The following is a 13,960-nucleotide window of genomic DNA, read 5'->3' as shown; positions in this document are numbered from 1 at the left end:
TTATTCATAATTCTTCAACTAAATGGTATTTTCTGATTTTTGTATCATAGGGGAAAACTTCCATGACCTCATGGAAGGCAGTGCAGTTGGTGAAGTCTGTGAGTGTGTGTGTGTGTGTGTGTGTGTGTGTGTGTGCGCGCGCTTGCATGCCGAGACAGGCGTGTTGGGATTTAATATCATGACCCATCTGAGGGATGGGAATGTCTTCTGTAAATATCCTGATCCCGTGCTAGTTGTTTGGGATGAAAGTGTGTGTTAATTTTGTTTTTGTTTTTTACTGATTGTTCTTCCCTCACTTCAGAAGGACAGAAAACAGCTATCAATGGCAAACCTGTCAGGTGTTTATTATGTCTTTGTTAAGAAGGAGAGATTGCTTAAAAGGAAAAGTTGTTTTTCAAGGTTAAGGTCTTGAAAGATTTTCAAACATTTTGCATTTTGTCTTTTGAGAAGTCAGGAGGAAATGATGTCGAGGGCCTACATGTTTACTTTTGGTGACCTGGATTTGCAATGAGTGTTTGGTTTTCTTTGTTGGGGGAAAAGGGTCCCTTACAACGGGTTCGAGAGGGAGGAAGTAGGTTGCGGGGTGAAGTGCTCATTTGGCAGGGAGAGTAAAGGAAAGCTCCTTTGCTTACCTCAAACCGTGGCTCAAGCTGCGTTCTGCTGTTTCTTTGCCTTTAGTCTTGGAGGTTAAAATTGCATTCCCTACGTCTTGTTCAGAAGGTAAGCCCGCATGCTTCCCAGCTCATTGGTGTGGGATTTTAATTTTGCCTTGGGGAAAAGATGATTATTAATATTGCTTCAAAACCAGGACCTTCAAAATATGGCTGATAAAGAGAGCCACTGATGACATTCCCTTTGAGCTCAATTTCTGCTGTGTTTAATTTTTGACTCCACACTACCTGAGCCAAAGTGGCAGTTCTTCTGGGCACATCCGGGCTTGTAGGGGGCAGAAACATACTGAAGCAATGTCCTGTGGGTCCAAGAGCCTGGAATCCTCCCAAGCCTGGTTCTTTTCCCCACTCCAACTGAAGCTGGACTTGGTGGTGTTAGATCTACCGACTCTTGGAGTTTGGATTGGGAAAAATTGGAGTTTGATTTTCTGATCTGGGTTTGTGCCAATATCTCCATTCACAAAGGCTCTTAACTGTGAAGAAGGTGGCAAGAGTGCTGGCCTCCCATAGACGAGCCTGTGGGCTGGGATGTCCAGGGTACAGAGGAAGTGGGGTGAGAGCTGGGGTGTCTGTTTGTAAGCAAATTCCTTACTCCTCTTGGGCCATTTTTTTCCTTATTCACCTTAGGCCAAGACTTAATTTTGTAGTTTGCCAAGTGTGCTTTAAAGCCCTGTTTGTAATACAGAGCACGCGCAGTGTACCAAGCACAATGTACTAAAACTTTATTGACTTTGAAATTAGAATTTTGATTTCAGGTTAAAACTCCTATCGGCTTGTCTTAAAGAAGAAAACAGTTCTGCTTTTCTTTTAGATGAGTGATGAATGTTGCACTTCGAAAATATAAAACTTGTGTTAAGAAAAAACGAGCCTAGGTGCCGTGGCTCACATCTGTAATCCTAGCACTTTGGGAGGCTGAGGTGGGAGGATCACTTGAGGCTAGGAGTTCGGGACCAGCCTGGGCCACATAGTGAGACCCTGTCTTGACCAAAAAAAAAAAATTTAGCTCTACATGATGGTGTGCACTTGTAGTCCCAGCTACTTGGGAGGCTGAGGTGTGAGGATTGCTTGAGTTAGGGAGTTCGAGGCTGCTGTGAGCTGGGATTGTGCCACTATACTCCAGCATGGGTGACAGAGCAAGCGGTATCTGAAAAAAGAAAAAGTAAAAAGAAAAAATGGTGTGGTCTGTATGTCTAATTAAAGGCTTTTCTTTTTCTTCTTTTAGGAAAGTGCCAAAGTAATCCAGCCCATATTTTTGGGAAAAATTATTAATTATTTTGAAAATTATGATCCCATGGATTCTGTGGCTTTGAACACAGCATACGCCTATGCCACGGTGCTGACTTTTTGCACGCTCATTTTGGCTATACTGCATCACTTATATTTTTATCACGTTCAGTGTGCTGGGATGAGGTTACGAGTAGCCATGTGCCATATGATTTATCGGAAGGTAAGTGACATTCAGCATTAAACATGTACCTCACCTGAAGCATCAGAAGCATTCTGAGGAAGTTTTATGTAAATTAAATATTGCATAAATAGCCACTGCACTCCAGCCTGGGTGACAGAGCAAGACCCTGTCTCTAAAAAAAGAAAAACGAAGAAAACTTCTGTAAATAGAATCATTTACACCTTACTAGAGAAGCTTGCTATTTGCATCAGGCCAATGTTTTTTTTCTTTATGCAAAATTTTCCAGTGTATAATGAAAGTTTTCTACTGCTGTCAGGGCATGGCTGCCTTTGATAACAGGCTGTTGCAGAATACTAAATTTATAATGAAATCTAATTAAAAATATCAAATTGGTTTTCAGTGTTTCTTTGCCTCAATCTCATAGTTGTATTTATGGAAATTTTTGTTGTTGTTCATTAAAACCTTCACTTACATCACAGTTGTATTCAGAAGTGAACTTCAGTGAAATTGGATCTGTGAAATTAAATCTAGGAGAAAAGAATATATTTGAGAAAGGGAATTCTTATATTTTTTAAATGAACCATTTAGTCATATTCCATGTAATTTTCTTAACTGAAGAAAAATGTAAATGGAATCCACGTCGGATACAGGCTTTCTTTATATTCTAAATCTAGTTGTGGTTGTTTTTGATGGTATTTAAGAAAATAGTTGGATGTTTGGGATAACACTTTGAAATTTTGATTGTTTTTCACAATTTTGGAGAGAACTTATAGTGTTTCTATTTTATGTTGGTTTTCATTCAAAGTAAATTTTTACATTAAACAGTTGTCCCTTGGTATTCGTGGGGGATTGGTTACAGGACCTCCTGAGGATACAAAAAAATCGGAGGATGCTTAAGTCCTTGATATAAAGTGGCATAGTATTTGTATATAACTTATTCAGACCCTCCCATATATGGCATTTTATTTATTTATTTATTTATTTTAAATAATTTCATCTTTTATTTTAGATTCAGGGGTAGAGGTGCAAGTTTTTTCCATGGGTGTATTGTGTGATGCTGAGGTTTGGGTTATGGATGATCCCATCCCCCAGGCCATGAGTGTGGTACCTGATAGGTAGTTTTTCAGCCCTTGCCTCATTCCCTCTCTCCCCACTCTAGTAGTCTTCAGTGTCTTTGTTCTCTTCTTTATGTCCATCTGTACCCAATGATTACCTCCCACTTATAAATGAGAACATCTGGTATTTGGTTTTCTGTTCCGGCGTTAATTCGCTTAGGATAATGGTCTCCAGCTGCATCCACGTGGCTGCAAAGGACATGATTTTTTTTTTTTTTTTAATGGGTGCACTCCCATGTACTTTAAATCATCTTGGTTTACTTATAATACCTAATACAATGTAAATATACATTATATAATGTACAATATACAATGTACATTGTGTACAGTTATATAATGTACATTGCAAATTGTACATTATATAATTGCACATTGTAAATTGTACATTATATAATTGTACATTGTATAATGTAAATATACATTGTATTAGGTACTATAAACAAATAACTGTTTAGGGAATAGTGACAAGAAAAAAATCTGTGTGTGTTCACTACAGACACAATCACCTATTTTGTTTCCCCCAAATATTTTCAACCCCAGGTTGGTTGAGTCCAGGGATGCCGAACCATGCACAGGAAAGGCTGATTGTATTTTCTTTCCCATTAGGGCAGTAATAATGATTAAGACCTGATTTGATATTTTCTTATTTTATTTGTGCTTTTGTATTGAGATATGCCATAAATAATACCATAGTTTGCTGTGGTCTTAACTGTTACAGAAGGAGTAGGATTTCTGGTTGCTTTGCTAAGAAGTTGCCATAGAGACGCTAGTGTCAAGAGCTAAAGAACTTGTCATTAAATCAGTCCTGGATATCTCTTTGTCCTGGGCCGTTTTTTAAAGCCATTTAAATTTTATTTTATTTTTTTGAGATGAAGTCTTGCTCTGTCGCCCAGGCTGGAGTGTAGTGGTGCAACCTCTGCTCACTGCAACCTCCACCTCCCGGGTTCAAGCGATTCTTCTGCCTCAGCCTGCCGAGTTGCTGGGATTATGGACATGGGCTACCACACCCAGCTAATTTTTGTATTTTTAGTAGAGACGTGGTGTCACCATGTTGGCCAGGCTGGTCTTGAGCTCCTGACCTTGTGATCTGCCCGTCTTGGCCTCCCAAAGTGCTGGGATTACAGGTGGGAGCCACTGCACCCAGCCCATTTAAATTTAAAGTATTCTTATTTGACCTCGTTGTCACTTATCCAGAGTGTCCGTAAGGTGTCCTCCCCAAGTCTTCCTTTGACATGGGGGAATCGATCTTATAATTCTGTGAATCCTGGAGGCCTCGTGTCTTAGTGTCTATGGTACAGTATAACAGGTATGCCCAGATTCCTCATGTGTGACATGAAAATGATAACAAGGCTTGTACACACTAGTCAAGGGGTCTTCATCATCACCACCACCACCACCACCACCACCATCATCATCAGCAGCAGCATCATCATCATCATCTGTGTTATTCTCCTGTACTCTCTTCTACCATTTAGGAGAAGAATACTCAGGTTTTTCTATAAACTAGCTAGATTTTTGTCTTTCAAGATCATACTTCTAATAAATTCATAAAAATTTTCACTAACACTCCACTTGGCAAACTTTAAACACCCTACATGAAGTCCGGTTTGAGGTAGTGGTTCAGTAAAACACGGCTCTTTGTACAAGTGAGATATTGTTCACCTGTTTTTCTTCCTCTTTTCCACTAATGCTTTGGAAAATAGCCTTTGGGAAATCTGATCTAACTCGGCAGACTTGCTTACCTGCATGTAAACATCTCCCAAAGGTATTAATTTGTCAGCTTGATTATCTTAGGAGTATTGTCTCTTTATGAAGTCAAAAATTGCTTGGGTTAAACCATAAGACTTAACCTGAAATCCCAGAAACGTGGGAAAGACGAATATCCTCATGTCCTGCCTTGTATGTGGAAACATGCCCAGGTGAAGAAATAAGACACTTCCTCCTCACGCGTGGGCTGCTTCATTGGGGCAGAGGCTGGCTCTGCAGCAGGGCTCTGAAAGGTCCCTCTGCAACGCTGGCAGTTTCCACTGAGGCCCCCATATCCTGATTCCCGGTCTGGCAGAAATCAGGTTGGGTGTTGCAAATGGAATGACTGCCGAGCCCGTCGTCGACATTTGGTATTGAATGATCTTGCAGGATGTCTGAAAATGACTCGTCATTTATTTACTTTTTCACAGCTTTGGTAAAATTACTTTAGGCTTTTCATCATTAATTTTTCTTCTTATTGTAATAAAATATGCATAACATAAAATTTACCATTTTAACTCTTTTTAAGTGTACAATAGTTCGTTTGCATTAAGTACATTCACATCATTGTGCCTCCCAAACCCACCATCCATCGACAGAATTTGTTCATCTTCCCAGATGGAAACTCTGTACCCATTAGGCACTGGTGTCCACTCTCCCCTCTCCACAGTTGTCAGCCTTCTGCTTTCCAGCTCTATGAATTTGATGACTCTAAGTATTTCATAGAAGTAGAATCATACAGTATTTGTTATTTTGTGTCTGGCTCACTTCATGTAGCATAAGGTCTTCAGGGATTATCTATGCTGTATTGTATGCCAGAATTTAATTCCTTTGAAAGAGTGAATAATATTTCACTATTTGGATATGCCACATTTTGTTTATCCATTCATCTGCCACTAGACATTTGGGTTATTTCTGCCTTTTAGCTATTGTGAACAATGCTGCTATGAACACGAATGTACAATTATCTCTTTGAGTCCTTGCATTTAGTTTTCATTTATTTTTATTTTTGAGATGGAGTCTTGCTCTGTCACCCAGTCAGGAGCACAGTGGCATGATCTCGGCTCACTACAACCTCTGCCTCCTGGGTTCAAGCGATTCTCCTACCTCAGCCTCCTGAGTAGCTGGGACTACAGGCACCTGCCACCACGCCAGGCTAATTTTTGTATTTTTAATAGAGACAGGGTTTCACCATGTTGGCCAGAGTGATCTCAAACTACTGACCTCGCGATCTGCTCACCTTGGCCTCCCAAAGTGCTGGGATTACAGGCGTGAGCCACCATACCCGGCCGAGTCCTTGCTTTTAATACTTTTGAGTATATATTTATTTAGAGATGGAGTTGCTGGGTTATGTGGTAATTCTGTTTAATTTTTTGAGGAACCATCATACTGTTTTTCACAGTGGCCACACCATTTTACATTCCCACTTATTCTTTAATAATTTGTCTGTTTAACTTGAGAACTAAATGAGATGTTTTTATGAATCATGACTAGCTTTAATTTGGATTGATGGCTCCAAGGGTGGTCTGTTGAAATGGTTTATGGTGGTTTGTTCAGGTTCCTCGGAACTCTGTGTTATTTCTTACAACTTTTACCAAATAAAAAGACTGTGCAGCACAGGCTGTATTTTAAGTGAGGTCAACAGATTGGCATTAAGAATACGGGCTCCTCATGGCAATAGTGTGCTGAACATTGTACTTGCTCATGTTAGAATGTTGTCAGTCACAAGTCATATTCCCAGCATGGGTTCGTATAACCTCTGCAGTGGGACAGTGCCTTATCTCCTGTTTTTACTTTTTAGCTATCTGGGACACAGAAGCAGGGGATGTGTCCATCTTCAAGTCTCAAGGGGTTACTTCTATAGCTTAGAGCACATGAGTTGGGGAGTTGGGGCCATGTTGGAGGAAGAGGGTCCCTTTAGTCAAACTGAGCCTGGATTAAGGATAGCTGAAGATCTCCAGCCCCGGCCACCAGTGAGACTGGATCTCCCATTTGCCCTTGCCTACCTTGACTTAGGGCCAGGATAGATCTGAGCCTGAATGCTAAACATCTGAATGCTAGACCTACGATGGAATGGAGGACAGTTTCATTAATCAGGATGGGCTTGTCATCCCAGCTTTTGTATTATCAAATACATTAGGCATAGAGACTTTTCCTTAAGATCTGTGGCCTAATTAGCTCAAGATTTCCTGACTTTGTATCTAATTTGAAGAACCGTGGTGGTTCCTGCAGTGGGTTGGCTTCTGAGTTGTGGATTTTGATGTTGGGTTGGCTTGTCCTGAATGCCAGGTAAAGCCACAGCAGTACCTGAGCCTGCTTGCTGGTGCTCCTCTCTGCTGTTTGCAGACTTTTTTGCAGAATTGAGAAAGTTTGGGGAAACTTTTTATTCTGGATAAAACTGCTCGTCTTCACTTTCTTTAGAGTTACTCTGAAGGATAGTTTGAGGTAAAGTATCTGTCTGTCCTTCATCTTCCACCTTCTAAGGTGTGTTGAGTCCCTGCAGACTTTCTAGTTTTCCTTTATCATTTATTACAGAGCTGCCCTAGAAGAATATATGGAATATATGTATGTAGTGTATCTCAGAGGGGTGCTCTCTATAGATTTCTGTGTTGAGAAATATTTGTAGTTACCCTAAGTGTGTTGTTTAACCATTTAAGTGATACTGTGTGGTTCTCTTTTTAGAATTCTGTAACTTGGGGGGAAATGCATATTCCCTGTATGCAGGGAATATGGATACTCCAGGAATACATGTATATATTCTCTTGGATACTCCATCCAGAGTTCATATTATCAGGTACTCTTCATCTTTCTGGGGGAAGAATTCCTGTTTCTTTTAATCTTTTCATTTGAGAACCCTCTCCTCTTGACCATTTCCTTTTTTTTCTTCTCCCTATGTTGCCCAGGCTGGTCTCGAACTCCTGGGCTCAAGGGATCCTCCTGCCTTGGCCTCCCAAAGTACCAGGATTACAGGTGTGAGCCACCACTCCTGGCTTTTTTTTTTTTCAAGACAGAGTCTTGCTCTGTCGCCCAGGCTAGAGCACAGCGGCATGATCTTAGTTCACTGCAACCTCCGCCTCCCGGGTTCAAGTGATTCCCATGCCTCAGCTTCCCAAGTAGCTGGGATTACAGGCATGGTGGTGCATTTTTGTATTTTTAGTAGAGACGGCGTTTCACCATGTTGGCCAGGCTGGTCGCGAACTCCAAACCTCAGGTAATGCGCCTACATTGACCTCTCAAAGTGCTGGGATTACAGGTGTGAGCCACTGCGCCCGGCCTTGATCTTTTCCTTCTCTTTTCCTGGCATTGCTGCAGGGCAGGTATATTTTTAGGTCAGTGGTCAGAGCAGCAGACAGCCTCCTCTACCACAGACTGAGTAGGAAGTGGAAGGTGCCCTCCCATGATGCAGAGAGAGGCTGGGCTTGTGCACCCTTCCCAAGTCATGTCTGCCGCCCTATGCAATAAGTAGAACCTGAAGTAAAAAAATAAATGCACCGTCATGCGCTGATGGTGAGAAGATTGCAGCCACCTGTAGCTCTCCGGCTGCATCCCAGTCTTCCCGCCCCGTCTCCCTCTGGGTTTTCTCAGTGGATGTGGACAGACAATTGATAGCAAATTTTGTCAGCAACTGAGCCATACGGTGTTGTGGTCTTAGTTTTAAAACAGAACTTTTGTTTTTATTTAAAGCTATTTTTATTTCACTGTAGACTGTATATTGCTTTATATTTAGACTGAATAGTATGAAATTACAGATATTCAGGGCCGGGTGCAGTGGCTCACACCTGTAATCCCAACACTTTGGGAGGCCAAGGTGGGTGGATCACTTGAGGCCAGGAGTTCGAGACCAGCCTGACCAACATGGTGAAACCCCATCTCTACTAAAAATACAAAAATTAGCCTGGCATGGTGGTGCACGCCTGTGATCCCATCTACTTGGGAGGCTGAGGCACAAGAATTGCTTGAACCCAGGAGGCGGAGGTTGCAGTGAGCTGAGATCCGTGCCACTGCACTCCAGCGTGGGTGACAGAGCAAGACTCTTCTTTAAAAAAAAGAAATTACATATATTCAACTCCTTTGGGCCTTTTTACAAAACTAGCAATTTCATATGGCTCAAACTAATCTTTTGTCTATTAGTCTGTAGATCGGTTTCCTTTCTGAAGATTCGTAGAGAGCCTCTTGACAGTGTTGTCAAAGTGAAACTGTGTGGTGTGTGTGGAAGTTATCTCCCTGGACACACGTGATACTTTGGTTGGACTTCCTCTTCTAATGTTATTTTCTAAGTTTCTGACAAAATTAGAATGACCCAGTAGTGCTTCTTACATTGTCCATAATACGTTAAAATTTTTGTTTCAAAAACTTTTCTCCCCCCCCCAGTTTTTGGTTTTACTTCTGATGTGAACTTGAATTGTACCTGGGCGTTTTGTGAGACATTAATCTCATCAAGGGACAATTTGTCAGTCTTCTAGTTTGCTAGGGAATAGCTTAAAGAGGAGCCAAGTTAACTTTCCATAGCTTGGAGTTTGAGCTAAGAAAGCAAGTTAAGGAGGGAGGACTTGTTTTGTTTGGATTTTTCCAAGAGGAAATTTCTGCTGCTGGAGATTTAGGAGTGTCAGATGCGTCCCATCATCTGATAATTGTATTTGCTTCACTGGGGTGTGGGTGCAAACTGGAAGAAAATGCTTTAGCTCAGTGGTTCCTCAAACTGCTCTCTGTTGTATTCATGAGGGAAAATCTTTAAAATACCACTGGTGTCTGGACTCTTCCCCTAAACATTCTGATTTAATTGCTTTAGGGAAATTTTAAAAGCCCCTATGTGATACTAATAGGCCTCAAATATGTGTTCAGCTTAATTTTATGCTTTGTAATTAAGACCTTCCAGTTCACAGAGATAGCATATGGGTTGCGGGTTTAATCCCCCTCATTGGTGAATAACTCCTTCGGACTTGTAGGTATAAACCTCAAGCATGGTAGCTGTTCATCAGCCCGAGTGTCCTACCATCTGGTCTGGGAATCTCATATGCAGGAGAGCCCAGGTGTTGAGTCAGGTGTCCAGGCACTTTGTAGAAGACTCCATGAAGTCTTCTAGTGGCAGATTGGCAAGGGTAGAGATTGAGTGTGGACTCTGAGAGCAATCATGGACTCAGAGCAGTCAGACCTGAGTTCACATCTCAGTGTTGTCATTTTCTAAGCTGTAAAATCTTAAGAGAAGCACATTCACTTCCCAGGGCCAGTTTCCTGATAACAACTTGTTGAAGACTACTCTTTCCCCATTGAATTAAGTTGGAGAAAATGTAGATTAGATGGCCATTTATGTGTGAATCTTTTTCTGGATCCTCTATTCTGTTTTGTTGATCTATATTTTCTTTGTTTTACTTTAGTAGTCAGGTGGATAGAATCTATTCTTTCTTCATAGCAAATTATCTTAATTACTATAGCTTTATAAATCAAATAGTGAAAGTTACCCAACCTGTTTTTCTTTTATGATTGTTTTGACTATTCTAAGTCTCTTGCATTTTCATATTGACTTTAGAATCAGCTTTTCAAGTTTTACAGGAAACTGTTGGGTTATGCATCTTGAATTCTAAGACATGGTCTTAGAATTCCAGATGAAGTAATTCCAGATGAAGTAATTGCCCTGTTGGAGAAGTAATTCTCAAACAGGGCAATTCTATCCACCTGACTATTAATGTTAAGAGTGGGCATCTTAACATTATTTAGATTTCCAGTCTAAGAAAATAGTGTATTTACCTATTCCTCAGTTATCTACATCTTTATAAATTTCTTTTTCTTTTTTCTTTTTTTTTTTAAGTGGAGATGGAGTCTCAGTATGTTGCACAGGATGATCTTCCTGAGCTCAATTAATTCTCCTGTTTCAGCCTGCCAAAGTGTTGGGATTACAGGCATGAGCCACTCACACCAAGCCCTAGATCTTTAACTCTCCTTGTAATTATTAGGATAGAGGTCTTAAAGATCATTTGTTATATTTTTATATTTTATATTTTTATATTTGTTAGCATTTAAAAAAGAATGCCATAATTCAAAGTAGCATTTGTGCTGTTATAAATGGTATTTTATTTATTTATTTTATTTATTTTTTGAGACAGACTCTTGCTCTGTTGCCCAAGCTGGAGTGCAGTGGCACGATCTTGGCTCACTGCAACCTCCGCCTCCTGGGTTCAAGCAATTACCCTGCCTCAGCCTCCTGAGTAGCTGGGATTACAGATGCATGCCACCGCACCCGACTAATTTTTGTATTTTTAGTAGAGACGGGATTTTACCATGTTGGCCAGGCAGGTCTCGAACTCCTGACCTCAGGTGATCCACCCACCTTGGCCTCCCAAAGTGCTGGGATTACAGGAGTGAGCCACTGTGCCCGGCCATAAATCGTATTTTAAATTTTCACTTACCGTTTGTTGTTAGTATATAGAAATACAATTGATTTTTGTATTTTTGCTTTGTTTCCTGAAACCTTGCTAAAGTGTGTTAAGTTGCAGTAATTTTTGGCTGATTACTTAGGATAGCTATTTAGATAATCATGCCTTTGGATAGAAACAAATATAGTGTGTGTGTTTGTGTGTGTGTGTGTGTGTGAGAGAGAGAGAGAGAGACAGACAGACAGACAGTGGGGGAGAGGGAGAGAAGAAGGGAAAGAAGTTAAAATCTCCGGTTATGAGAGTTAGTCTCTTTTTCTCCTTAGTCATGAACTTTTTGCATCCTGACTTACTGGATTCACTTCTATTTAAAGTTTCTTACTGGATTCATTTGTGCTTAAGGTTTATTTGTATTTAATATCCCCTCATCTTCACTGCCATACAATATTTATGCTTTAATTATTCAGTTGTCTTTCCACAATTTAAAAGAAGAAAAAAATAGTTTTTAAATTACCCACTGAATTACTATTTCTGGTGCTCTTCATTCCTTCCCTTTAGCTCCAGGTTTCCATTTGATATAATTTTTTTTCAGCATGTAAAACATCTATTAGCATTTCTTTATTTTCTTTTTTTTTTGAGACAGAGTCTCACTCTGTCACCCAGACTGGAGTGCAGTGGCGCAATCTCGGCTCACTGCAACCTCCGCCTCCCGGGTTCGAGTGATTCTCCTGTCTCAGCCTCCCGAGTAGCTGGGATTATAGGCATGTGACACCACACCTGGCTAAATTTTGTATTTTTAGTAGAGATGGGGTTTTGCTATGTTACCCAGGCTGGTCTTGAACTCCTGACCTCAAGTGATCTGCCTGCCTTGGCCTCCCAAAGTGCTGGGATTACAGGCGTGAGCCACCATGCCTGGCCAACATTTCTTATAGTAGAAGTCTGCTGGCCATGAATTCTCTCATTTTGTTCTTTAATCTGAACAAATTTTTTTTTTTTCTTTTGAAGCACATGGTTGCTGGATGTTGAATTCTGGGTGATAGCTGGTGGTGTCTGCCCCTCTCCCCTCAAAGGTGTTCCACTGTCAACTGGCCTTCGTTCTTTCTAATAAGAAGTTAGCCATCATTTGTATCTTTATTACCTTGTTTGTAATGTTTCTCTTTTTTTTTTTGGGTTGATTTTTTTTTCTCTTTGATACTGATTTTTTAGAGGATTGATAATGATCCTAGGTATAATTTACTTGGTATTTATACTTCTCGGAGTTTGCTGAGCTTCTTGGATCTTTGATTTGATTCTTTTTATTATTGTAAAGTTTAGGAAATATTTAACCATTATATCTTAAGTTTTTTTTGACTTATTCTCACACTCTTGTTTTTCTTGGACTCCTATTACATATATATTAAACTATTTGAGATTGTCTTATAGGACAGTCAGTCTTTTTCACTTTTATTCAATCTTCTCTGTTGCTTTTAAACTGCTGGTAAGACCAGCCAGTGATTTTTCTTTTCTCCTTTATTTCTCATTTCAGTATTGCAGCTCTAGAGTGTTTATTGGGCTCTTTTTAAAAATACTTTACACTGGCCAGGCACGGTGGCCTGTAATCCCAACACTTTGGGAGGCCAAGGCGGGCAGATCACATGAAGTTAGGAGTTTGAGACTAGCCTGGCCAACATGGTGAAACCCTATCTCTACTAAAAATACAAAATTTAGCTGGGTGTGGTGGCGGATGCCTGTAATCCCAGTTACTCAGGAGGCTGAGGCAGGAGAATCGCTTGAACCCGGGAGGCAGAGGTTGCAGTGAGCTAAGATCACACCACTGTACTCCAGCCTGGGTGAGAGTGAGACTCTTTCTCAAAAAACAAACAAACAAACAAAAAACTTTACACTTTTTTGCTGAAAATCTCTATCTCTTTACTCATATTTTTCCTCAGTTTCTTTGAACATACTAACCCATTGAGTACATTTATACTTGTTTCTGTAAATCTTAAAATCCAATGTGTGTGCCTACTTGGATTTGCTTTTATTATTTATATATTTGAGGGGTTTGGTTTTTATTATGAAGACTGCTTTCTTTATTGCCCTGAGTTAAATTTTCTTTCTTGCATGTCTAAGATTTTTTATTGTGGACATTTTGGATGATACATTGTATGTCTGACTTCTGATAATTCTAAAAAGTATTGAATTTTACTCCAATACCATATTAACTGGCTGAACTCATAGGCCTGTTTTTTATGCTTTGTTAGGGCAGAACTTTGGAAATTTTAAGGTGTTTTCCAAGCTTCTCTAACTTGATGGGACTCAAGATTCAAAACGTGTCATTTGCAGGCCCTGTTAGGTAGTGCTTGTTTTTTCTTGGGCAAGTTTAGAGTTAACTCTTTTTTAGTGCTCAACCTGGGTAGCACTTGACATTTAGGGCTAAATAATTTCTTTTTGGGGATGGAGAGGCTGCTCCGTGCATTGTAAGATGTTGAACAGCATCTGTGGCCTCTACCCACTAGATACCGAAAGCGTCCCTCTAGTTGTAACAACCAGTAGTGCCTCCAGTCATTGCCACATCTCTCCTGGGAGGCAAAATTGCCCTGTTTGAGAATTATTTCTCTGGATAGTGCTCTTGAATTCTAAGACATGATCTCTCTGGTGTTTCGACCGTATGCC

General features: G+C 40.4%; 1 protein-coding gene across 3 annotated transcripts in view; it reads left to right on the top strand.

Moving 5' to 3' along the window:
- The window catches only part of ABCC4 (ATP binding cassette subfamily C member 4 (PEL blood group)), a 282,705-nt gene that overhangs the window by 64,891 nt on the left and 203,854 nt on the right, over positions 1-13,960 (top strand). For all 3 annotated transcript variants that reach the window (XM_034936857.3, XM_055096905.2, XM_055096906.2), the window contains one exon: positions 1,894-2,118. In XM_034936857.3, the coding sequence (XP_034792748.3) occupies positions 1,894-2,118 (225 nt within the window). The remainder of the gene's footprint in view (positions 1-1,893; positions 2,119-13,960) is intronic.

Source organism: Pan paniscus, chromosome 14 (assembly GCF_029289425.2).
Source record: "Pan paniscus chromosome 14, NHGRI_mPanPan1-v2.0_pri, whole genome shotgun sequence".
NCBI classification, from domain to species: Eukaryota; Metazoa; Chordata; class Mammalia; order Primates; family Hominidae; genus Pan; species Pan paniscus.
The sequence above is the reverse complement of the archived record's forward strand: the minus strand, read 5'-3'. Positions and strand labels throughout refer to the sequence as shown.